Source organism: Balaenoptera acutorostrata, chromosome 3 (genome assembly GCF_949987535.1).
Source record: "Balaenoptera acutorostrata chromosome 3, mBalAcu1.1, whole genome shotgun sequence".
Lineage (NCBI taxonomy): Eukaryota > Metazoa > Chordata > Mammalia > Artiodactyla > Balaenopteridae > Balaenoptera > Balaenoptera acutorostrata.
In genome coordinates, this window is record NC_080066.1 from 33,599,673 (window position 1) to 33,626,833 (window position 27,161).

The 27,161-nt window shown below is 40.6% G+C and overlaps 1 protein-coding gene and 1 pseudogene across 7 annotated transcripts in view; one reads left to right on the forward strand and one right to left on the reverse strand.

Moving 5' to 3' along the window:
* The window catches only part of MTHFS (methenyltetrahydrofolate synthetase), a 301,335-nt gene that overhangs the window by 232,130 nt on the left and 42,044 nt on the right, over nt 1–27,161 (reverse strand). For 3 of the 7 annotated variants that reach the window (XM_007194221.2, XM_007194225.2, XM_007194223.3), the window contains exon 3: nt 15,538–16,723. The exons of 3 other annotated variants lie outside the window; for them this stretch is intronic. In XM_007194221.2, the coding sequence (XP_007194283.1) occupies nt 16,491–16,723 (233 nt within the window). In that variant the 3' untranslated portion in view covers nt 15,538–16,490. Of the gene's footprint in view, nt 1–15,537; nt 16,724–22,377; nt 22,428–27,161 lie in introns of those variants that run through there. One more of the 7 variants, XM_007194222.2, reaches the window with a different exon arrangement.
* Nucleotides 6,352–6,885, forward strand: LOC102998318 (riboflavin kinase-like; annotated as a pseudogene).

Here is a 27,161-nt window from a genome sequence, read left to right on the forward strand (position 1 = left end):
AACCAACCTTAGCCACTGGGGACAGACACCAAAAACAACAGAAACTACGAACCTGCAGCCTGCAAAAAGGAGACCCCAAACACAGTGAGTTAAGCAAAATGAGAAGACAGAGAAACACAGCAGATGAAGGAGCAAGGCAAAAACCCACCAGACCTAACAAATGAAGAGGAAACAGGCAGTCTACCTGAAAAAGAATTCAGAATAATGATAGTAAAGATGATCCAAAATCTTGGAAATAGAATGGAGAAAATACAAGAAACGTTTAACAAGGACCTAGAAGAACTAAAGAGCAAACAAACAGTGATGAACAACACAATAAATGAAATTAAAAATTCTCTAGAAGGGATCAATAGCAGAATAACTGAGGCAGAAGAATGGATAAGTGACCTGGAAGATAAAATAGTGAAAATAACTACTGCAGAGCAGAACAAAGAAAAAAGAATGAAAAGAATTGAGGACAGTCTCAGACACCTCTATGACAACATTAAATGCACCAACATTCGAATTATAGGGGTCCCAGAAGAAGAAGAGAAAAAGAAAGGGACTGAGAAAATATTTGAAGAGATTATAGTTGAAAACTTCCCTAATATGGGAAAGGAAATAGTTAATCAAGGCCAGGAAGCACAGAGAGTCCCAAACAGGATAAATCCAAGGAGAAACATGCCAAGACACATATTAATCAAACTATCAAAAATTAAATACAAAGAACAAATATTAAAAGCAGCAAGGGAAAAGCAACAAGTAACACATAAGGGAATCCCCATAAGGTTAACAGCTGATCTTTCAGCAGAAACTCTGCAAGCCAGAAGGGAGTAGCAGGACATATTTAAAGTGATGAAAGAGAAAAACCTACAACCAAGATTACTCTACCCAGCAAGGATCTCATTCAGATTTGACGGAGAAATTAAAAGCTTTACAGACAAGCAAAAGTTAAGAGAATTCAGCACCACCAAACCAGCTTTACAACAAATCCTGAAGGAACTTCTCTAGGCAGGAAATACAAGAGAAGGAAAAGACCTACAATAATAAACCCAAAACAATTAAGAAAATGGTAATAGGAACATACATATCAATAATTACCTTAAATGTAAATGGATTAAATGCTCCAACCAAAAGACATAGACTGGCTGATTGGATACAAAAACAAGACCTGTATAAATGCTGTCTACAAGAGGCCCACTTCAGATCTAGGGACACATACAAACTAAAAGTGAGGGGATGGAAAAAGATATTCCATGCAAATGGAAATCAAAAGAAAGCTGGAGTAGCAATTCTCATATCAGACAAAATAGACTTTAAAACAAAGACTATTACAAGAGACAAAGAAGGACACTACATAATGATCAAGGCATCAATCCAAGAGGAAGATACAACAATTGTAAATATTTATGCACCCAACATAGAGCACCTCAATACATAAGGCAAATACTAACAGCCATAAAAGGGGAAATCGACAGTAACGCAATCATAGTAGGGGACTTTAACACCGCACTTTCACCAATGGACAGATCATAAAAAATGAAAATAAATAAGGAAACACAAGCTTTAAATGATACATTAAAAAAGATGGACTTAATTGATATTTATAGGACATTCCATCCAAAAACAACAGAATACACATTCTTCTCAAGTGCTCATGAAACATTCTCCAGGACAGATCATACCTTGGGTCACAAATCAAGCCTCAGTAAATTTAAGAAAACTGAAATCGTATCAAGTATCTTTTCCAACAACACTATGAGACTAGATATCAATTACAGGAAAAAATCTGTAAGAAATAAACACATGGATGCTAAACAACACACTACTTAATAACCAAGAGATCACTGAAGAAATCAAAGAGGAAATCAAAAAATACCTAGAAACAAATGACAATGAAAACACAACGACCCAAAACCTATGGGATGCAGCAAAAGCAGTTCTAAGAGGGAAGTTTATAGCTATACAAGCCTACCTTAAGAAACAAGAAACGTCTCAAATAAACAGCCTAACCTTAAACCTAAAGCAATTAGAGAAAGAAGAACAAAAAAACTCCAAAATTAGCAGAAGGAAAGAAATCATAAAGATCAGATCAGAAAAAAATGAAAAAGAAATGAAGGAAACGATAGCAAAGATCAATAAAACTAAAAGCTGGTTCTTTGAGAAGATAAACAAAATTGATAGACCATTAGCCAGACTTATCAAGAAAAACAGGGAGAAGACTCAAATCAATAGAATTAGAAATGAAAAAGGAGAAGTAACAACTGAAACTGCAGAAATACAAAGGATCATGAGAGATTACAACAAGCAACTATATGCCAATAAAATGGACAACCTGGAAGAAATGGACAAATTCTTACAAATGCACAACCTTCTGAGACTGAACCAGGAAAAAATAGAAAATATGAACAGACCAATCACAAGCACTGAAATTGAAACTGTGATTAAACATCTTCCAACAAACAAAAGCCCAGGAGCAGACGGCTTCACAGGCGAATTCTATCAAACTTTTAGAGAAGAGCGAACACCTATCCTTCTCAAACTCTTCCAAAATATAGAAGAGGGAGGAACACTCCCCAACTCATTCTACGAGGCCACCATCACTCTGATACCAAACCAGACATGTCACAAAGAAAGAAAACTACAGGCCAATATCACTGATGAACATAGATGCAAAAATCCTCAACAAAATACTAGCAAACAGAATCCAACAGCACATTAAAAGGATCATACACCATGATCAAGTGGAGTTTATCCCAGGAATGCAAGGATTCTTCAATATATGCAAATCAATCAATGTGATACACCATATTAATTAACTGAAGGAGAAAAACCATATGATCATCTCAATAGATGCAGAGAAAGCTTTCGACAAAATTCAACACCCATTTATGATAAAAACCCTCCAGAAAGTAGGCACAGAGGGAACTTTCCTCAACATAATAAAGGTCATATATGACAAACCCACAGCCAACATCATTCTCAATGGTGAAAAACTGAAACCATTTCCACTAAGATCAGGAACAAGACAGGGTTGCCCACTCTCACCACTATTATTCAACACAGTTTTGGAAGTTTTAGCCACAGCAATCAGAGAAGAAAAAGAAATAAAAGGAATCCAAATTGGAAAAGAAGAAGTCACTGTTTGCAGATGACATGACACTATACATAGAGAATCCTAAAGATGCTACTAGAAAACTACTAGAGCTAATCAATGAATTTGGTAGAGTAGCAGGATACAAAATTGATGCACAGAAATCTCTTGCATTCCTATACACTAACGATGAAAAATCTGAAAGAGAAATTATGGAAACACTCCCATTTACCATTGCAACAAAAAGAATAAAATATCTAGGAATAAACCTACCTAAGGAGACAAAAGACCTGTATGCAGAAAATTATAAGACACTGACGAAAGAAGTTAAAGATGATAGAAATAGATGGAGAGATATACCATGTTCTTAGATTGGAAGAATCAACATTGTGAAAATGACTATACTACCCAAAGCAATCTACAGATTCAATGCAATCCCTATCAAACTACCAATGGCATTTTTCACAGAACTAGAACAAAAAATTTCACAATTTGTATGGAAATACAAAAGACCCCAAATAGCCAAAGCAATCTTGAGAAAGAAAAATGGAGCTGGAGGAAGCAGGCTCCCTGACTTCAGACTATACTACAAAGCTACAGTAATCAAGACAGTATGGTACTGTCACAAAAACAGAAATATAGATCAATGGAACAGGATAGAAAGCCCAGAGATAAACCCACGCACATATGGTCACCTTATCTTTGATAAAGGAGGCAAGAATATACAGTGGAGAAAAGACAGCCTCTTCAATAAGTGGTGCTGGGAAAACTGGACAGCTACATGTAAAAGAGTGAAATTAGAACACTCCCTAACACCATACACAAAAATAAACTCAAAATGGATTAAAGACCTAAATATAAGGCCATACACCATCAAACAGAGGAAAACATAAGCAGAACACTCTATGACATAAATCACAGCAAGATCCTTTTTGACCCACCTCCTAGAGAAATGGAAATAAAAACAAAAATAAACAATTGGGACCTAATGAAACTTAAATCTTTTGCATAGCAAAGGAAATCATAAACAAGACGAAAAGACAACCCTCAGAATGGGAGAAAATATTTGCAAATGAAGCAACTGACAAAGGATTAATCTCCAAAACATACAAGCAACTCATGCAGCTCAATATCAAAAAAACAAACAACCCAATCCAAAAATGGGCAGAAGACCTAAATAGACATTTCTCCAAAGAAGATATATACAGATTGCCAACAAACACATGATTGAATACTCAACATCATTAATCATTAGAGAAATGCAAATCAAAACTACAATGAGATATCATCTCACACCGGTCAGAATGGCCATCATCAAAAAATCTAGAAACAATAAATGCTGGAGAGGGTGTGGAGAAAAGGGAACACTCTTGCACTGTTGGTGGGAATGTAAATTGATACAGCCACAATGGAGAACAGTATGGAGGTTCCTTCAAAAACTAAAAATAGAATTACCATACGACCCAGCAATCCCACCACTGGGCATATACCCTGAGAAAACCATAATTCAAAAAGAGTCATGTACCAAAATGTTCATTGCAGCTCTGTTTACAATAACCAGGACATGGAAGCAACCTAAGTGTCCATCGACAGATGAATGGATAAAGAAGATGTGGCACATATATACAATGGAATATTACTCAGCCATAAAAAGAAACGAATTTGAGTTATTTGTAGTGAGGTGGATGGACCTAGAGTCTGTCATACAGAGTGAAGTAAGTCAGAAAGAGAAAAACAAATACTGTATGCTAACACATATATATGGAATCTAAAAAAAAATGGTCAGAAGAACCTAGGGGCAAGATGGGAATAAAGATGCAGACCTACTAGAGAATGGACTTGAGGATATGGGGAGGGGGAAGGGTAAGCTGGGACAAAGTGAGAGAGTGGCATGGACATATATACACTACCAAACGTAAAATAGATAGCTAGTGGGAAGCAGCCGCATAGCACAGAGAGATCAGCTCGGTGTTTTGTGACCACCTAGAGGGGTGGGATAGGGAGGGTGGGAGGGAGGGAGATGCAAGAGGGAAGATATGGGGACATATGTATATGTATAACTGATTCACTTTGTTATAAAGCAGAAAATGACACACCATTATAAAGCAATTATACTCTAATAAAGATGTTTAAAAAAAAAAGACTCCACGCTTCCACAGCAGGAGGCCCGGGTTCGATCCCTGGTCGGGGAACTAAGATCCCGCATTGCCCGCCGCGCAGCCCCCAAAAATAAATAATAAATAAATTAAAAAAAAAAAAAAAGATCCGCAGGCAATCGATAAGTCACTTTCGAGAACATTTTGGTGCCTCATTGAGATCTCCCATTCCTGAACCACCTGCTGTTAACACAGCTCTCTTATTCTAGATACATTCTAATAGCCAACTGTATAATGATCTAATCTAGCTCTTACCCAGAATATGGGATTCTGATGTAACTAGAATTATTGGTCTAGAAGAAATGAGGTGTGTGTGTGTGTGTGTGTGCGTTGAGAGAGAAAGAGGGAGAGAGAGTTATGAAGGGAGGTTGTAGTCAAGTTAGAAAGGGTCCTAGATGCTAGCCAGGGGTTTACACCTTATTCTTTGGGCAACAGAGAACCATCAAAAGCTGTTAAGCAGGCAAGTGATATAAGTAGAGTTATATATTTTACGACGATAACGCATGGAAGCGTGGAGGATGGAGTGGAGGAGGTGGCTCGCCACACAGGTATCTCCATTGTCCGCTGGGTCTTATATCAATATTAAGCATTACTACAGGGAGTAGCACTGGCTACCTTATCTTCTTGTTAGATTTGAGGAACAGCAAATATTTAGGACTTATAGGATCTATCTATTCTCCAGCATCAATGTCCACAAGTATCCAACCCAGATCTTCAGAATAATATAGTACTTGTTATCTCTGTTCTTGAGAGGAAATAAACACTTATTGCATTTCAATCCTAAAGAGATTATTTCTCAGTGATAAACCAAATGTTCACCATTTTTAATAGTGAACTCCTTGGGATCTGATTCGCCACTGAAACAATTGTTTACTTCTAAAGTATGATTTTTAAACATATCATTTTAAGACTAAAAGTATAGGTAGGGACTTCCGAGGTCGCCGGCGTTCCGGAGCCCAGACGCAGCCTCTGAGTAGCCCCGCATCTTCTGTTCGGTCAGCGTCGTGAGGGTCTCGCCGGGGCGTGTCGTCCGCGACGCTCGTTCCGTTGTACCCCTGTGCGCTCCCCCCGCCAGCCGGCCTGCGAAGCTCCCGCCCGTGTCCCCCAGCGGGTCCGGGCACCGCCTCGATGGCAGCTCCGCCGGACGCGCAGACTGGACCGCAGCCCGCACCCCGAGCTGACGGCGTCATGAGGCACCTGCAGTACTTCTGCCGCGGCCAGGTGGTGCGGGGCTTCGGTCGCAGCTCCAAGCAGCTGGGCATCCCTACAGCTAACTTTCCTGAATAAGTAATAGATAATCTTCCAGCTGATGTATCCACTGGCATTTATCATGGTTGGGTCAGTGTTGGAAGTGGAGACGTCCATAAGATGGTGGTGAGCATAGGATGGAACCCATACTACAAGAATACAAAAAAGTCCATGGAAACTCATATCATGCATACTTTCAAAGAGGACTTCTATGGGGAACTTCTCAATGTGGCCGTCGTCGGCTACCTCAGACCAGAAAAGAACTTTGATTCTTTAGAGTCACTTATTTCAGTAATTCAAGGTGATATTGAGGAAGCTAAGAAACGACTAGATTTACCAGAACATTTGAAACTCAAAGAAGACAATTTCTTCCAGATTCCTAAAAGCAAAATAATGAATGGCCACTGATGGAAAAGCATCTTATTTATTCATTCACTGTTTTCTAATATTTTACTGCTCATAACTCTACAGTCTCATCTTGGATATATTTTTAAAATCAAACATTTTTCCTACAGCTGTGAATTAAACAGTACAATGTAGTTACCATATTATGTTCCAACTGTTCAATTAAACCCATCACGTTACAGTACTAAAAAGGTTCATTTTAAAAATCAAGATTCTCTTTTATGTAATATGCTGATTAAAATGTACACTCGAAAGGTCTTAAGTGGTTTTTAACTTAAGATGTGTACTAGTATTGTAATTTTCCAAGTAAAAGTGTCCCTAAAGGCCACTTTCTATAAGATTTTCCCCAGTAAATTATGAGGCAAGCAATTCTAAGATCTTTCACAAAATATCTATTCATCTAAAATGGAGAGATGAATCCTCCTGCCTATACAAACAAGCTAGCTATTAGAGGGTGGTCGGGGTATGCTACTCTTAGGATTTCAGAATGTGTTCAAACTGAAATCTCAATGTTCTCAGTATGAAAAACCTGAGATCAGATGCTTATATTGTAAGGAAAATGCTATTCGCCCAGTAAACCCAAAAAAGCAAATGGATGAAATGAAATATATATAAATATGGGTAACAGGCAAGTCACTAGTTTGAGATGAGAACTATAATTCTCATGGTAAAATTTTAGCATGCATGTACTGTGTAGCATGCTCTGCTAATCAGAAGGCTTATAAAAGTAACTATATCAAGCAGAGGTTTGACAGTTTATTACAAACCTAAGGGGAAAAATCCAGACTTCGTATTTTTGATATTTTGTGCATTTATATATTATTATAGACATAAAGACTTGTGACATTTCTTTTTAATTAGTCATTTCCTTTAAGGGCTCAAATCATTGTACTGGGTTCCATTTTTGTTACAGCTGCCTCAGTTCTAATTGGTCTAGACTCTCTCCCTATTAATTTTTTTGTTTTTCTTTTAAAACAGTAAAATGAGTGTTTTATGAATCTCTAGGTCTCATTTTTGTGTTGTATAACACTTCTCTCTTTAAGAGTAGATATTCTTCAACATTTTTCTTAGCCTTTGTTTTCTGTAAACAATTGTCAGTGTCAGTTTTTCCATTTAGAATATCCAACTCTACATTTACAAAATGTAGAGTTTCATCTGCGTCTGTATCTGCCATCCCATCCCTTCACTATATGAAGAGTGATTAAGCACATATCTCTTGCATTTTAGAAAAAACACCCAAAACTTCATCTGTAGGTTTCCTCAAAGTTTAAATGAACACCTAGCAGTTCATTTATACATACCAGTTTCTTAAACAACACAAAATACTTGTTTCTCCCCTAGGGAAACTATTTAAGAGCCAACTGAACTATGAAATACAAAGTTATTTGTTTTTAATGTAATTATATGTTCCTGAGCAAATGCAAACTGTTGTAGTTGTGTGTGCACAATGTAATTTAAGGCTAAAGAGTGCTATCTAGAAGGTAATTTTAAAGATAACTCATTATAAAACCATTTTCCCCTAATCTGCATAAATGAGAGAACTGATTTTAACAAAACTGTTTATATAATATTTAGAAAAACATCTAAATCTAATGTTGGAGAAGGAGCAAGCAGGAATAAATTCAGTTGGATTGTTTTGACTTTTTGCTGTATGAATTTATGACAAACAATGTAGTATGTGTCTTTTTCATTTCTTCTTTATAGAAATACTTAGAAAATGTAATTTAATGTTAGAAATCCTATACTTGAAATAAGCCTCAATTATCAGTGGTTCTGAGACAAAGTTAAAAACAAACATGGAAGGTGTAAAAAAGATTTGTGTTTCTTTGAGTAGCCTGCGACTGATTGTACCCTCATTAAGTGTGAAAATTCTTTGATATTGCCACCTTACATTTTGTTAAATAACTATTGTTTTTGAAAAACCTATAGTGTGTGGTTTAGGAGTTAGTTAATAGCGTCTACAATTTTTTAAGTTTTATATTAAGTATTTATATATTATAAGAAATTGCAGGAGGGCCACTTTTGATTAGTCAGTGTTTTCAGGCCTTGAAATAAATCTTGACCAAGTGAAAAAAAAAAAAGTATAGGTAGGGTATTCACGGGACACACATAAGAAAAACAGCTGCAACTGGGGGGTGGGCAGAGGTATGAAATGCAAAGAGAATTGAGGGACTTAAAAAGTGCTCCTCGTCTTTTATCTAGGCTCAGAAGTCCTTTGATGCACCCAAACAGTGGATACTGGTCAGCCAGGCGAAGTCTGAGAGGAAAAGAACCGAAAGAAAGGCATCTGCTCTTTCCTAGGTGACAGGGTTCTTTAAGGCACTCTGTTTGTCAAGGACTAACTTAGAGAAATTATTTCTTCTAGTACTCAAACACTGTGGGCGAGAGAACAGCCCCAAAAGAGCACTCAGAAGACAAGGAGACCGGTATTGGGACACAGGGGACCAGCGAGATGAAAGGGTCATGGGAGGTCAGATACATACATGCGGTCAACAAGAGCCAAGGAGACGAGGGGCAGATGAAGTCAGTGCCCTGCAGCTCAGGCCGTCTCTTAGTGGAGGGACCGGAGAACCAAACCCTCTACCCATCCAGCTGGGAGGACATGTTCTTAGAGCAGTGGTCTCCAAACAGGGTGACATGCCCCAGGGGGTAGGCAAGGTGAACCACTGAGGCTTGGGAAGAAATTAGAATCTCTAGTTATATTTATTTTTTATCTTTAAAAGACAAGGAATTAAGTTTTGCTGAAGCTTAAAACATAGACTGACATCGGCTCCTCACTCTGCCAGCACATCAGAAGGCCCCACGTCCAGTTAGTATGCAAGCCAGAAAATAGCTGTTGGATAGTGTGAAAGGAAGTGTTTTGTTCCTTGCAGCATACTGAGACGTACTGTGTTATTTTAATATTTCCAGGCACATGGATTTATGTGTTATATTATGTAGTTTTTACTAAACCAACCCTCTTAAAATGGAAAAGTGGCTTAAAAAGATTCTTGCAAAGAAACAGTAGCACAAAGATAATTCGAATAATGCAAACACAAGCGAGCAACAATAGCTGATATACTTCTGCTACGGGTAAAAGCTATTCATCAGCCATATGACAAGGAAAAAAAACAGTGAGGGCTTCCCTGGTAGCGCAGCGGTTAAGAATCCGCCTACCAATGCAGGGGACAGGGGTTCGATCCCTGGTCCAGGAAGATCCCACATGCCGCGGGGAAACTAAGCCCGTGCACCACAACTACCGAGCCTGCGCTCTAGAGCCCGTGTGCCTAGAGCCTGCACTCTAGAGCCCGCGTGCCTAGAGCCCGTGCTCTGCAACAAGAGAAGCCGCCACCCCCATGAGGAGCCCGCGCACCGCAACAAAGAGTAGCCCCCGCTCTCTGCAACTAGAGGAAGCCCGGGCGCAGCAATGAAGACCCAACGCAGCCAAAAATAAATAAACAAAAAATAAATAAATTAAAAAACAAAAACAAAAACAGCGAGATTTGCCAGGAGTGAGTGGCCAAACTTGAAATGATCACAAAGATATTTTGTAGCAGGGATCTGTGCTCATCATAGTAATGATGAACCTCACTCTTCATATATATATTGAAAAGTGTGAAGCTATCATGGTTAGCGGAAGCTATGGGTCCAGAAGATGAAGACAAACCTCCATAATGTTTTCAGTAATATTTAATATCATGAATTACTAATATATTTTAAACAATGTTCCCTAAATATAATCCTAAATGTTTATGTCTTTTTTCTTCCTTAATAGTAAAAACCCAAAAAGTAGCATACCATGTAGAAAACACTTGTTCTTCCTGCCATGGAAATATGGATGAAGTACTCATAAAACAATTTAGGGGTAAAAATATCTGGGCACATCTTTTTTGTCAAGATATACTATTGGATACCATGTAGAAAGCACTGCTGGGACTTCCCTGGCAGTCCAGTGGTTAAGACTCTGCACTTCCACTCCAGGGGGCCTGGGCTCGATCCCTGGTCAGGGAACTAGATCCCACATGCATGCCGTAACTAAGAGCTTGCATGCCACAACTAAGGAGCCCATGTGCCACAACTAAGGAGCTGGCGAGCCGCAACTAAGGAGCCCAGAAGCCTCAACTAAGGAGCCCAGACATGACAAGTAAGGAGACTGCCTGCTTGGACTAAGACCTGGTGCAACCAAATAAATAAATAAATAAACATTAAAAAAAAAAAAAAGATGAGTTTTGCATGTATTTTTTTACACAAAGGTGAGTATTCAAAACATTTTGAATTTTCTATGATTATAAATGGCCACCAGTAAATTGCTACCTAAGCAAATATCTCCCCGCGTTCCACACCTCCACACCAAATACATCTCATTTGAATCTTCAGGGTAAAAGTCATATATCATCTAAGACACAGAAAGGAACTTTTTTCAGAAAGAAACATGATATGGAGAGAGCATACTGAAAACGGTTATTTGGAAATATTTTCATCATTATATGATTATGTTGCAATAAACTATGCTTGACACCTATAAACACTTTCATATCTGCACAACTAAAAAACTTGGAAGCAGAATTTTTCTAACTCAGTTTAAAATCTTTCAAGGAGTTTCAATAAGTTTTAAACCCATTTACTAACAAAGTAAATGTGCAGCATCTTCTGATTAATATGCAAGAATAATCCACCTCAAGAATATGGATACTTACTCGCCCAATTTCAACTTTTTAAAAAATTTGCAAAACTGACAGAACTGCAAATTTTAGTGTAAGTGCAGTACTGCTTCCATGTGGATCTGCTTATTTCTGGAAGGCATCTTTTTCAACTATAGAAGCCCTTAAAACCAAATACTAAAATAAACTGAAATTAGAACCAGACTTTTGAATCATTCAAAAGGGGTTAAAATAAGGTTTTCAAAAATAGTAAATTTCCAAAAAACGTCCATCACATTGCTCTCCTTTATAGAAATTGAGTACATTATATTATAAATTATAGATATTAACTGTTTCAATGATCTCATCTTTTCCTTTTATGTGTATGTTTCCTAACATACATAATTATTATTTAAAAAGAAATTTGCCACTTATTTTTTTTAACATCTTTATTGGAGTATAATTGCTTTACAATGGTGTGTTAGTTTCTGCTGTATAACAAAGTGAGTCAGCTATATGTATACATATATCCCCATATCTCCTCCCTCCCACGCTCCCTATCCCACCCCTCTAGGTGGTCACAAAGCACCGAGCTGATCTCCCTCTACTATGCGCCCATCTCTGGAGCTTGCTTAGGTGGTGCTCTGCCTTCTGTGGGCACACTGGGAAGGAATCCCCTCTCCTCATGCACGCCGAAACAAAGGTCTCTTGCCTCTCTGGCAGTCCCAAACTTTTTCCCGGACTCCCTCCCAGCTAGCTGTGTCGCACTAGCCCCCTTCAGGCTGTGTTCATGCAGCCAACCCAAGTTCTCTCCCTGGGATCCGACCTCCGAAGCCCAAGCCTCAGCTCCCAGCCCCCTCCCGCCCCGGCAGGTGAGCAGACAAGCCTCTCGGGTCGGTGACTGCTGGTCGGCACCAATCCTCTGTCCGGGAATCTCTCCGCTTTGCCCTCCGCACCCCTGTTGCTGCGCTCTCCTCCGTGGCTCCGAAGCCTCCCCCCCCCGCCACTCCCCACCCCGTCCCCACCAGAGAAGGGGCTTCCTAGTGTGTGGAAACTCTTCCTCCTTCACAGCTCCCTCCCACTGGTGCAGGCCCCGTCCCTATTCTTTTGTCTGTTTTTTCTTTTGCCCTGCCCTGGTATGTGGGGATTTTCTTGCCTTTTGGGAAGTCTGATGTCTTCTGCCAGCGTTCAGTAGTTGTTCTGTAGTTGTTCCACATGTAGATGTATTTTTGATGTATTTATGAGGAGGAAGGTGATCTCCACATCTCAGTCCTCCGCCATTTTGAACATCTCTCCACTTATTTTTAAGCACATAAATAAACATATATTTGGGGCAGGGGCTTGCAGGGATTAGAGATCACCCTTAAAGGGCAGGAGGCCTAAGACTGCCTGGACATAGGAGGAAAGATGACCACAAAGATGCAAAGAAGAAATGTACTAACAAAGCCAAACAGCACAGATTATGCAACACACACATATGGACTGGCCAAGGAAGGCATTGCAACTGCAGTAATAGAAAATGTGTTATAGAATAATCCAACCCTGAGATGCTGCTGAAAGGAGAGGATCTCAGCAGCAAATAGCAACCAACGTAAAAACCGGCAAGGTCACCACGCACCCAGGGCAACAAACACATTGGTTCATTCCTTCATCGAGGATTTATTGGCCATTTATTTTGCGCTAGGGACTGTGATAGGTACTGGAGTAAACCATGAGCTTGGTAGAAAATCTTCCTTTGAGGAGGTGACAGGCAAGTGGAGGAAATAAGCATGTTAACTTCTGACTAAATGCAATGTGATTAACTGAATTTCAATGATCTCTGAAAGGAAAAAAAAAAAAAAACAACTGGGACCAGAAACCAATAAGCTTCTGCACCATGTCACCCACGCCTAGACATAAGACACAGTTATCAATCTCTTACTTAGTAAAATTCTGTAATTAGTGTACTGTTCTTACTGATATCTGTTAGATGAATGAAAGTTAATGGTTTACTTTCTGGTTAAATTAAGCACAGTTCTATAGAATAGGCAGCAATTATAGACATACATATATTTCCAATTCCCCAATACTAAGGATTATTCTGTTCAGGTCTAGTTGCTATTTCTCTTCTGCCTGGACTGTCCCCTCACCTAAGACCATCATCATTCTTCTTTCATGTTGGCTCTCTTCCTGAGTTCGAGGCCTTGTTCTCAGCCTCTGCTTGTGTCACCATCACCTGCACCGTCAGGGCTTTTTCCCCTTTCCTATACCCTCTGCGCAATGACCACTGCCCATTAATGGTCACTAGGGAAAGGTCCTCTTTCCAGGTGAGGGACCCTGCAGCCCTCGGGCTTTCCTGAATCTCAGCACCTGGGTCTTCTGGCCAGTTGATTCTGTGTTCTGTTTGCACTTGAGGAGCTGGGGAGGGGCTTTTCAATGCTCTCCTTTGCCAGAAGAACAACACAGATTAAGTTCTAACGTGTTAAAGTTCTAAAGTTTCCAGACCTGCAGCCATCCAGGAATTTTACTGTTCAACCACTTCAGACCAACAGCCATGTCAGCTATGTTAACTTTCACCTTAACCTTATGGTTGAAGTAACTGTTAAGATTTCTCACCAGTACCGTAATGTGGTTTCACAGCTTGTAGAAATTCTGTCTCCCTCCCATTTCTCACTGTATATACTATATTGTGAACATTTGATTTTAGCCCAATTGACAATTTTTAAGTGTTTTTACTTTTGTGCATAAAACACCAAATCATATGGTATTATGAACAGGGATGCATGTTGCAAATGAAACACATCTGAATGTATTCAACTAACTCATTCAAAAAAAATTCTCATTGTCATACTAGATAGTCAGAATCTGAATCAGCACTTCTCCATTCAGACTGGCCACACATCCAGAGTTCAACGGCCACATGTAGTGCTTATGCCGGCCAGTTCTAGAAAACCGATTTGTTCATGTGGATGAGAGTATCAGATGAGGAGAGACACAGGTCATTAAATAAACTGTTTCCTTCACAAACTAGAAAATATGTTTCTAGAGTCGAAAACAATGCCAAAGAAGTAAAGTGTTTCCTCCAAACTAACAAGTATTAATTTCTAAGCTAAATAATTTTATGTCAATATAAATTACAATTAGCAATCTAATAAATTCTAGTACCTTAGATTTTGAAAAAAATTCTCTAACACCCACCATTTGTCTGTGTGTCTACCGAGAGTGGAAAGTATAAAGATGATCCCTGTTCTTTGGCACTCACAGTCTGGTGAAGGGGTAGACATGACCATTAATCTTTGACATGTAGGACAATGTAATAAGGAGGAAAATGACCAGGGCCGCTTAAACAAGTGAAGGAACACAGGAAGACTTCACAGAAGAGGTGACATTGGAGCTGAGTCTTGAAGGATAAACAGGAGTCTTCCAGATGAACAAAAGAGGAAAGAGCACTGCAGCCAGAGGAAAAGCACACTTACAAGGCACAAAGGGCAGAAGAAGCTGGCAGTGTTGAGGGAGCTATGTGAACGTTTGCATAAGTTGTACAGAAGAAGAATACAGGGAGAGGAGAGGCTAGAAAGAGACAAATAGGGGTGCTTCATGATCAGGTTCATGTTTGATAAGATCACTTTGACTGTAGTTTGAGAAATAAAACGAAGAGGACCAGACTGAAGGCAAGGAAGCCACGGCCGAGGCTCTTGCTCAGTTCAGCTTAGAGATGCTGAGAGTCTGGACAAAAGGCACGACAGGACGAGGACAGAAGGGAACAGATAGAAGAGGGTTTCGGAGGCAGAATCAACAGGACCTGGTGAGAGGTAGGATGTGGGGTGTGAGTGAGAGAGCAGGACCCAGGAAGTCCCCTGGGTCTCTGGTTATAACCAAATCTTCCCCCCACAAAATTCCCGTTCCCTGGCTGTGATGGCATCTGCCAACCTTCAGCCCAAATTTCATTTCCAAAGCAGATACCACCCATAAACAGAAATAATTTCTAACTTACAGGATATCAGATCTTAAACTCATAAGTGACTGACACACAGAACAGCAGAGATGGAAACAAATCGGCCGAAATTAAAATATTTAAATAATAAAAGGTTTCAGTCCTTTAACCATCAAAAGCTACAAACTGTCAGACATAAAATTTCAGGTTGAGTAAGTGAAGCCATGATGAAAGGGTATAATATTCTTGGAGAACTTTGTACACAAAGCAAACACGAATAAATCATTTAATAATTGCTGAATCTCCATATGCGTGCCAGACTGACCCAGGCCCATGACAGGACTTAATGAAAGTGTCCACTTCAGATGAGTTTATTTTCCCCTCACACTCTGAGTTGGAGCATAGTGCCTCATAAATATTAAACTTAAACTATAAAACAGAAAGATCAACCTGGGACATTAATACCAGGAAAGTTAAACTGAAAATCATATGGTGATAGCCTCCGTTTTAATTAATGTTCTATTACACACACTGCTATTGATTTTTTTTAAATTAATTAATTAATTTATTATTTATTTTTGGTTGCATTGGGTCTTTGTTGCTGTGCACGGGCTTTCTCTAGTTGCGGGGAGCAGGGGCTACTCTTCGTTGCAGTGCACGGGCCTCTCACTGCGGTGGCGTCTCCTGTTGTGGAGCACGGGCTCTAGGCATGTGGGCTTCAGCAGGTGTGGCACACAGGATCAGCAGTTGTGGCTCATGGCTCCAGAGCGCAGGCTCAGTAGTTGTGGCACACGGGCTTAGTTGCTCCGTGGCATGTGGAATCTTCCCAGACCAGGGCTTGAACCCATGTCCCCTGCATTGTCAGGCGGGTTCTTAACCACTGCGCCACCAGGGAAGCCCCTGCTATTGATTTTTTTAAATGGTTTCATGTTCGGTATCTAACAATTACACTGAAAACACTACAGCCCATATTCACATTATTGTGCAATTTCCACTAATTTCTGACAAGGGAAAATACACATGTTTGGCTTTTCTCTGGCACAAAACCTTGATTATTTGGCTGTGGTCATCAGGATTTAAGATGCTGAGGAGTCTTCGTAAAGCACTTCATCTACCTTCATGTCATTTTCATCCACGGGGACCTGAAGGCAAATCTGCTCTTTGAAAGCCAAGGCCAGGGTGTAGGGCCTCACATCCTGGGACTGCAGACAGCGCTTCAGGTAGGCATCGTAGTAGCCCTTGCCCCGCCCCAAACGGTTGCCGTGTTTGTCAAACCCAAGACCCGGCATGAAGATGAGATCAAGTCCCCCTGCGGAAATGAGGAATAAATTTACAAAGGTTAATGGTATCTGGAAAAGACTGATCGCTTCCAGATCTGGTTTTTGTTTTTTAATGACATCTACTTTTTTTCTGATTTTTAAAGAAATACGTGATCACTCTAGAAAAATCCTAAAAGTAAAGAGTTGGACAAAGAAAGAAGTAAAAATTACTCAGCAACTAGTAAGTCCGTCATCCATCCCCTAGCCATTCTTTCATGTATACCTGTACAAAAATGCCAGATTCCCAGGCCCCGTCCATACGTAGTTAAAGAGAATCTCCAGGGACAGGGCCTAAGAATTCCTTTTTCTCTAACTTTCTTTCTTTAAGCATACAGCTGACCCTACATACTGTCCCAGGACACTGACAACTGCAGGAGTGGGAGAGGGTCAGAAAGAAGCCAGAAAAGACGGAGCTATTCTCAAAGTCGATGAGCAGAAGGAGGGTTAGCTGTTAAGAGGACCAAGCTTACCCTCTTCATTTCCCCTCTTACTGGAGAGGGAAGGCCAGGTTGTCCTGCTTCCCTGGATTCACGTGAGAGCAACCTTCGACCCACTCAGGAACATTCCAAAGGTACAAGATGGGGTCCCATAATTGGTCCCCTGGCTGGAACTCTCCCAGGGAACACAGGGACCAGAACTGGCCATGGCATCATCAGGGCAGAGCAGGCTGCTGGGGCTCAAGGTAGAAGGCAGGGTCTTGAAAGTTATAAAAAGCTGACCACAGTGAAAGGTGTGATGAATGCTATGAAGGTCACGAGGATGTCCATGGATTTTGTGAGGTCCAGGGAATGGTCCTCCAGCCCCTGGCAGGGAGCATGACGCGCCAGCACTACTCAAGAGCCACATCGCTTATGCAATGCAGCAGTCTGCCCTGTAGCCTTCGTGTACTGAGCCTTGGCCTTTTGAGGGCTGTCCTGGGGCTTCTGGGTGACCTACAGCTCAGCAAGGGCTAACCACTCACGCAGCATTGCTGGCAAGGACATACCAGGGTTGGAAGCCATGAATTCTCTGGAACGGGATGTTCAGAGTAGAGGTATTCAGACTGCCAGCTAGGCTGGCCCCCACTGTCAGCAGCTGTTATGGCTCCCTGCAGAACAGTGAGGTGAACTCAGCTTCTCTCCGGCTCCCAGCACACACCTGTAATCCCTTGCCTGCAAAAATCTGGCAGAGCACGCCTCAGATTACAGTCCTGACCTTCTCATGGAAACCTGCTCACCTACTCCAATCCCAACTTGCTAAGAGGCCCTGGTCACAGACTTTCATCTTTCCTCCCTGTCCCTGCCCTGCTCATCTCTCTCGGGAATAATGGTGGCTTGTGCACTTGACTTTGCTTCCTCCAAGTCCTCCTGCTGTTGCCAGAGCACTCCTGGGCTTAAAGTTCAGCTCCGTCATTATACCCAGAACACACACGCACACATCTTTTCCTAGGTTTCTTGCCTCTTTACAGTGTGGCAAAGGTGCTTTGTAAAGTCCTCTGGAGGATACACAGATACATTCCTGCCCTTCAGGAGACAGAGTTCAGTTAACGTAAAAAATGCACACGTGTAACATCCATTCCAATGCAAGGCAGCAGTGCCTGCCAATTGCCCAAAAAGCGTTAGGGACAAGAAGTCCTAGAGACTTCAGCAGAGGGAGAGCGACACGGCTGGGTGGTCAGGGAAGGATTCATGGGCAACTTTGAGTTGACCTAGGTTTTTAAGAATGTGCCAGAGTTGGATCTGAGTGTATTTCAGAAACCAAGGGAAGGATGGCAGGAGCAGAGTGATGAGGAGGGAATAGGGCAGAAGGATCAGGCTGAGGAGTAGCAGAAGGCATGTGGAGTTCGTCAGGTAGGGGCATGAAGATTTGGGAGTTAAAGGCAAAGAGACCCCTACAACCCAAAAACAAAGAACCCAATTAAAAAAATGGATGAAAGACTTGAATAGACATTTCTTCAAAGAAGACCAAAAAATGACCAAAAGGTAAATGAAAAGATGCTCAACATCATTAAATCATCAGAGAAATGCAAGTTAACACCTCTATGAGACATCACCTCACACCTGTTAAGACAGCCATATTTTCAAAAAACAGAAAATAATAAATGTTGGCGAGGATGTGGAGAAATTGGAACATTTGTGCATTGTTGCTGGGAATATAAAAAGATGCAGCTGCCGTAGAAAACAGTATGGAGAGTCTTCAAAAAATTAAAAATAGATCTACCATATGATCCAGCAATCCCACCTCTGAGTATCTACCCAAAGAACTGAAGTCAGGGTATTGAAGAGAGCTTTGTACTCCCATGTTCATTACAGCATTATTCACAATAGCCAAGAGGTGTTAATAACCTAAATGTCCATCAACAGATAACTGGATAAACAAAATGTGGTACATACAATGCAATATTATTCAACCATGAAAAAAAAGGAAAATGTGTCATATGCTACAACGTAGAAGTACCTTGAGGACATTAGGTGAAGCAAACTAAGCCAGTTGCAGAAGGACAAATACTGCATGATTCCACTTACAGGAGGTATCTAAAGGAGCCAAACTCATAGAAGCAGAAAGTAAAATGGTGGTTGCCAGGGGCTGGGGAAAGAAGTAAATGAAGAGTTAGATCTACTGTACAACATTAACAAGCCTGTACCATATATTTTAAAATCTGTTAAGAGGGTGGATCTCATGTTATGTGTTATTTACCATAATTTTTTTTTTAAGGCAAAGGTAACAAAAGGACAGCCAGGAAAATTTCCATCAGAGTCAACACACGAGAAAAAGAATGTAGAACTTCAGAGCATTCACCTGTGGGCAGTTGGCAGACGAGAACGAAGGAAGGAAACAGAAAGCTAAGGAAACAATGTTCTCAAATCCCTCGCGTTAGAACGAATCCCGCTCCCTCTATTCCTGCTCCTCTCTGCACTCTGATTATAGCTCTCCCGGAAGTCTACCTTGCACTACAGCTGTTTGTATATGTCTCTGGCTGCCCTACCAGATCAAAAATTTCCTTGAGGACCATAATTTTTTCCAAGTCATCCTCCATGCTTGAATTTTAATAGAATTCTAGGCCAAAGGAACCCTGAAAGATGAGTATGTATATATATATATATATGTGTATATATATATATATATATATATTTATTTATTTATTTTTAATGATTTTCTTTTATGTGGACCATTTTTAAAGTCTTTATTGAATTTGTTACAATACTGCTTCTGTTTTATGTTTTTTTGGGTTTTTGGCCATGAGGCATGTGGGATCTTAGCTCCCCGACCAGGGAGTAAGGTAAGGACAGGACAATATCATTAGATTCAGCAACAAGGGAATCAGCAGGGCAAGGATACTTTAAGTGGGGAGATGGGGACAGACGCTGAGCTGCAGAATCTTCACTGACCAAAAAAAAATGAGGAAAGAGGATTCTATAAAGGCCTTTATTTATTCTTGAGACTGAAAGTCTGTGCTAGGCACTGAGAATTCAGTTCACCTTCAAAAAACATCCTTTTTAACTCTGGCTAAGGAGGCAGCAGCTGGGCCACAGACACCTCTTAGGATGCTCTGAATTCAGACTCCCCATCCTGGGTTTTGCAGAAGAATATAATCAGCTCAGCCAGCGGACTATCTTTGCCCTAATACTAAAGAGAAGGCTGAAAACAGTCAGTGTGAGAGCCCAGCAGTTAAACAGAGCCTTCTAACCCTACTTTCAACATGTCCTGTGCAGAACCTTCTATTTCTTTCTCCTTTCTCTTCTTTCTAAGTAAGGTGTCATGGCCATGTCTCCCACAAAGTCCTCCTCAGGGACTTCGTGACTCAGGGTCTCCTTCTCCAGGCACCTCTCTGCACTATTGCCAGAGTCCTCAGCTCCACTTGTGATTCTGAAGGTGCCATTTCCCCCAGAAGTCCAACTACTCACCCCACCTCCAGGCACTGCCGGTCCCAATCCATCCTAAAACGCAGCCTTCATCATGACTCCCCATGCCCCAGAACTTTTAGTCGGTAATGATCTCTTAAAGATAACATCCAACTGGGTATGCAGGGCCCACTACACTCTCACCCCAGTCACCTCTCCAACAGTACCTCCCATTATTTACACTTGGGAGATCCTAGTTAAATGGATGGACTCGTTGTCCCACAAGCCCACTCCACAACTTCCCGCTTTTGCTCTTGTGACGCTATTTTCCATGTCTGTAAGGTCCTTCTAATCTTTTTATTAATTTGTCTAATCATAACAGTCCTAACAAACCTCAGTGAAACTTCCATCTAGTCCTCCCTGCCCATGCAGTTCAGTGTGACCAGCTATTATCCTACACTGCGAGGTGCCCACGGTCCATTAAGTAGGAGGAATCTTTTTCCCTACCTCTGGGAGCAGAGTTGTGTTTCCCCAGAGAGATGCTGAGCTCAGTTCTATTTACTATGAAGGGAAGAATGAAAGTAAAACACAGAATGAGATGTCTCGTGACCGTATTTATCTTAGTTTCCTGACTATATTCAAGAAGTTACCAATCCCGGGGCTTCCCTGGTGGCGCAGTGGTTAAGAATCCGCCTGCCAGTGCAGGGGACACGGGTTTGACCCCTGGTCTGGGAAGATCCCACATGCCGCGGAGCAACTAAGCCCATGAGCCACAACTACTAAGGCTGCGCTCTAGAGCCCGTGAGCCACAACTACTGAGCCTGCATGCTGCAACTACTGAAGCCCATGCGCCTAGAGCTCGTGCTCCGCCACAGGAGAAGCCACCGCAGTAAGAAGCCCGCGCACCACAAAAAAGAGTAGCCCCCACTCACCGCAACTAGAGAAAGCCCGCGTGTAGCAACGAAGACCCAATGCACCAAAAAATAAATAAAATAAGTAAATTTATTAAAAAAAATAATAATAAGTTACCAATCCCACTACTGGGCATATACCCTGAGAAAAGCATAATTCAAAAAGATACATGTACCACAATGTTCATTGCAGCACTATTTACAATAGCCAGGACTTGAAAGCAACCTAAATGTCCATCGACAGATGAATGGATAAGGAAGATGTGGCACATATACACAATGGAATATTACTCAACCATAAAAAGAAATGAAATTGAGTTATTTGTAGTGAGGTAGAGGGACCTAAAGTCTGTCATACAGAGTGAAGTAAGTCAGAAAGAGAAAAACAAATACTGTATGCTAACGCATATATATGGAATCTAAAAAAATGTTACTGATGAACCTAGTGGCAGGGCAAGCGTAAAGATGCAGACGTAGAGGATGGACTTGAGGACACAGGAGGGGAAGGGGAAGCTGGGACAAAGTGAGAGAGTAGCGTTGACATACATACACTACCAAATGTAAAACAGATAGCTAGTGGGAATCTGCTGCATAGCACAGGGAGATCAGCTTGGTGCTCTGTGACGACCTAGAGGGGTGGGATAGGGAGGGCAGGAGGGAGGTGCAAGAGGGAGGGGATATGAGGATATATGTATACATATAGCTGATTCACTTTGTTGTACAGCAGAAACTAACACAACACTGTAAAGCAATTATACTCCAATAAAGATGTTAAAAAAAAAAAGAACAAATAGATTATATGAAGGCAGGGCAGGAGCAATAACGTATAAAAGTATTAATTGAGCTTAATGCAAAAATGCAAGAAGAGAGCACTCCAATAAAATATCCTTGCATGAAAAAAAAGGAAGTTACCTGTTCAGACCATCCTACGCAGCATCTAACTCTCATCCAAAGTCCAGCTTCTGGAAGAGGAGAAGAAAGCAGAGAAGCTAACACTTGTTAAGTGTCTACAATGTGTCAGGCACTATTCTATGCCCCAGGGATAGAAGGATGAATTAAATCAGCTGCTCAGTACATCTACCTGGTGAGGCAGGAGGGCAAGGATTACTACTCTCCCCTGAAACTTCACAGGTGAAGAAACATACACAGTGCTCAGAGAGGTCAAATTGCTCCTTAAAGGCATTCAGCTTATAAAAAATGAAGCTGAGGGCCGGCTGCCCAGGTGGATCACGATTTGACAGCACACAGTGCTCCTACTGCCAAAAGGTACAAGTGGCCTTAGGCAAAGGCACAGAGGAAACATGACCAGGGCAAGCGCCTTAGAGACAGTGGAGCAGAGGGGTGGCGTGTGCAGACTTGGAGACAGGCTACCTGGGTCTGAATCCCAGCACTACCACTTAATAGCTATGAAACATCAGTCAAAATTGCCTTCACCTAAAATGGATAAGCATATTATGCTGTAAAGAGTCTCTAAGCTATTAATACCAAATGTCAACTTAATCAATTGCTGCATGCATACTCCTTAGGCCATATAGAGACACGGGCGCTTCCATTAAACGGGCTGCTCAAACATGAAGAAGCTGAAACCCTAAAATAAAATACAGAATCAATAATTCTTAATAGCTCTTATGGTAGAACTCTCAAAAATCAATACCATATGCTTTGAACTCATTAATGCCTACCTCGGAAAGAACAGATTGAAGCACACCCCCCGAATCACCTGATAAATGGAAAATTTATAAATGGAGTATTTCCTGCCATATCAATAAACAAAGGATGTCACAGTCACCAATGATTGCAGCCCTCCAGCGTGAGCTGGTGAGCCCTGAGAAAACTCAGGGCTGAAAAGAATACTTGCCTTCTAGCAGCCATCAGACTGCAGCCACTCCCTGCGGTGAGCCCTAAGGAAACTCAGGATGTGAAAATACAGGATACAGCCCCCAGAAAGCTGAGGTACATATCAAAGGAATGACTTCAGTGAGCCCAGACTCTTGCATCTTCCCATACATAGAAAAGTGCTGATTTCCTTAACTTGAGATATCTGGTTTTCTTTGTTTAACAATAATCTTTTGACATTCCCGACTATCTGCCCTTTGTTGAAAAATTCCTATATATCCTGGCTCCTCCCTCGCCCCTTCGGAGCAGTTTCTCAGAGCTATCTGAGATGCTGTCTCTTGGGCTGCAGTCCTCATTTTGCCCCAAATACAACTTAACTCGAAACTCTCACATTGTGCTTTTTTTTTTTAAGTCAACACACTCTTCATAGTAAAACAGTAGAGAGCATACAAGCTAGTAAACAAAACCATTTATGTGATCATAGTCATAAAATATACTCAAGTTCTGATTATATATAAAAATTGGGTTTTCAAAAAATGTATTTCCCTGCAAATCCATAATGCTCTTAAAGAGTATTCAATGAAACCACCTAACACAGACAGCTATTTTTTAAAATCTCATTGTAAATGCACCTCCACTCTTTCTGCTATGTTTGGTCACAATGTATTCTGCCCACTTGGGAACCTCCATATAGAATCAAACACTATAGTAAAAACCATCTATTAAAGACATGATTATCATATGATTGATATTTCTGAGTTGTTATTATAAGATCCTTTCTTTTAGCACAGGTCCTAACATTCATGTCAAAATACAGGGACTGTATTTGTCACAAGAGCACTGGGACAAGCACCCAACACCATGTGACGCATCCGCTCCCCTAGGATCCCCAGGTATGACAGGTCGCTCCACTAATCAGCTAATGAGGTATTCAGAACGTAAGACAATCTCTGTGTGTCTTATATTTAAAATCTAAGTGTTTCCAAGTTCAAGCTTGTAAACCCTGCAAACACTGACCATGTGTTTAAATGAAGGAAGTAGGAGATGATAGGAATTTAGATTCTTCTAGGTAAAGCTGAGAGCAAAGAAATAAGAAACATGAATAGTATTTGGTGACTTGGCTGCCGAGTATCTTACCAACAACATCCTCCTCCTCCTAACCCAGAGAGCCCCGAAAAATATCGAGGACAACAGGACAGAATTTGAGCTAAGATGGATTATAAAGACCGATCACCCTTTTACCTATAATAAATATTGGCAAACCCCTATAAGAATATCTCAGGAAGGATCCGAAAAAAAACCAGTAACAGTGGTTGGCTCTGGAGAAAGGAATCAGGGACCAGGACGACTTACTTGGGTGGGAAGGATACTTTACACTTTCACTCTATCCTTTGGACAGTTTGTATTTTTTACCGTGTGCCTATATAACCAAATTCTGCTAAACCCTTTTAAAACATGAGCCTTCTAGTGCTTCAAGGACAAGAGCCTTGGAGTCTGTATAGCACAGCAGTGGAGTGTGCCGGCTTCTAGAGAGACTGCCTGGGTTTGAATCCCCTAACTACCACTTACTAGCTAAGAAACATTAATCAAGTTACTTACTCTCTCTTAATTCTCAGTTTCTTCTCCTTAAGACGTAAATAATACTACTACCTACTTTGATAGAGTGACTAAATAAATAAATAAAGGCAGGTATGTAAAAGCTCTAGTAAATGTTCAATAAATGTTAGCTGTTATTATACTTAGGGTATGAATAATACCTATTCTCTTTCTGTGAACTCTGAAAGTTAGTTCTCTTTGAATAATCAAAATAGTCCCAGCACTAATACTCCGACAGAGTTACGGTACATAGATTTCCAGTTAGCCCAAACCACCTAAAAAAGCAGAGCTGAATAGCTGCAACAGACATTGTTCAGCACATAAAGCCCCAAATATTTACTATCTGGCCCTTTACAGAAAAAGTTTGCAAAGCCCTTCTTTGGAGCATCTACCATAGGTTAAAAAAGAAAAACAAAACGGAACAAAACTATATTTCAGCTTATCCTATCTTCGCAGATATCGACCAAATAAATTTTATTGGAAAAAAAGAATTAAATTGTCATTATTACAGATATGCAAAAATGCTTTGCAGAAAACAGATCAACAGCAGCAGTAGCTTTATCCAAGTGGCATTTTCTAAATGTTTACTTTGGCTCTGAGTTTGGGATACTTTCACTGTTGTTCATAATCAGATGGACCTTAAAAAGTTCAACAAAACTGAGAAGAAATTATAGAACTTCCTATGATTTTTCACTAACCTCAGGCAACCTCTGGTTGTCTCATTTTTCACTAACCTCAGGCAACCTCTAGTTGTCTGATTTTTCTCATCTGTAAAATGGATAGACGGAAACCTTCAATTTCCCAGATCTCTTTAGATTCAAAGCTTAGTGATTCTGAGAATTTTAAGAACAATTCCCTGTATATCTGTGTGACAAAATCAATAAAGCCAGTCACAAAAAAGCAAATGCTAAATGATTCCACTTATATGAGGTATCTAAAATAGTCAAATTCATAGAAACAGAAAGTAGAACGGGGGTTACCAGGGGCAGGTGGGAGGGGGAAAGGGGGACTGTTAAATGGACACAGTTTCAGTTTTGCAAGATAAAAAGGTTCTGAAGATCTGTTTTACAACAATGTGAATATACTTAACACTACTGAACTTATACACTTAAAGACGGTTAAGAGGAAAACAAAGGAAAGATCAGCAGCTTCAGAGAGCCAGGCTGAGTCTTCAGGAAAAATCAGAACTCCACTGGCAGGTGGGGAAATCACAGAGAACAAGTAGGCAGTATCTTCAAGATTACAGGGGAGAAAGCAAATAGATCTTTTCTGGCACTTAAAAAAACTCTACATACAATATCCCTAGTTAAGCGGTTTGTTCCTTATAAAATTTATTACAAAACTTCCCGCTCTTCCTACACACTACCAACGATATGTCAGAAGGGACTCCTGAGAGGGCCCTTGTCAGCCAGGTCTCTGGGCTGCAAACGAGACCCAGGACTCTGGATACCACAGTTCTAGCCCTCCCTAGCCAATAGAAAATTGGATTTCCTTCGAAGCTTTTAAAAACCTTTAGAAAGGGTAAAACAAGTACGTTCCTTTGCAGTCAAGAAACTGTTCTGTATTTTGATTGTTGTAGTGGTTACACAAATCTATACATGTGACAAAACTGCATAGAAATATGCACACACATACATATAAATGAGTAGATGTTGAAACCTGAATAAGGTTGGTAGATGGTACAAAGTCAATGTCCCATTTTCGACCTTGTACTACAGTTGCATAAGAGGTTATTATCGAGGGAAACTGGGTGAAGGCTACTTAGGACCTCTCTGTACTATTTTTTTCAACTTACTATTTCAAAACAATAAATCTTTAGAAAAGCATTTCATACTGTGACTTCCAGCTCAAAAAGTCTAAAACCATGATACAACCACTATGTAGAACAGTATGGAGGTTCCTTAAAAAACTAAAAATAGAACTACCATATGATCCAGCAATCCCACTCCTGGGCATGTATCCAGAGAAAACCATAATCCAAAGAGATAAATGCGCCCAAGGTTCATTGCAGCACTATTTACACTAGCCAAGACATGGAAGCAACCTAAGTGTCCATTGACAGATGAATGGATAAAGAAGATGTGGTACTTATATACAATGGAATATTACTCAGCCATGAAATAATGCCACCTGCAGCAACATGGGTAGACCTAGAGATTATCATACTAAGTGAAGTAAGTCGGATAGAGACAGACAAATATCATATGATTATCTCTCATATGTGATATCTAATTTTTTTAAATGATACAAATGAATTTATTTAC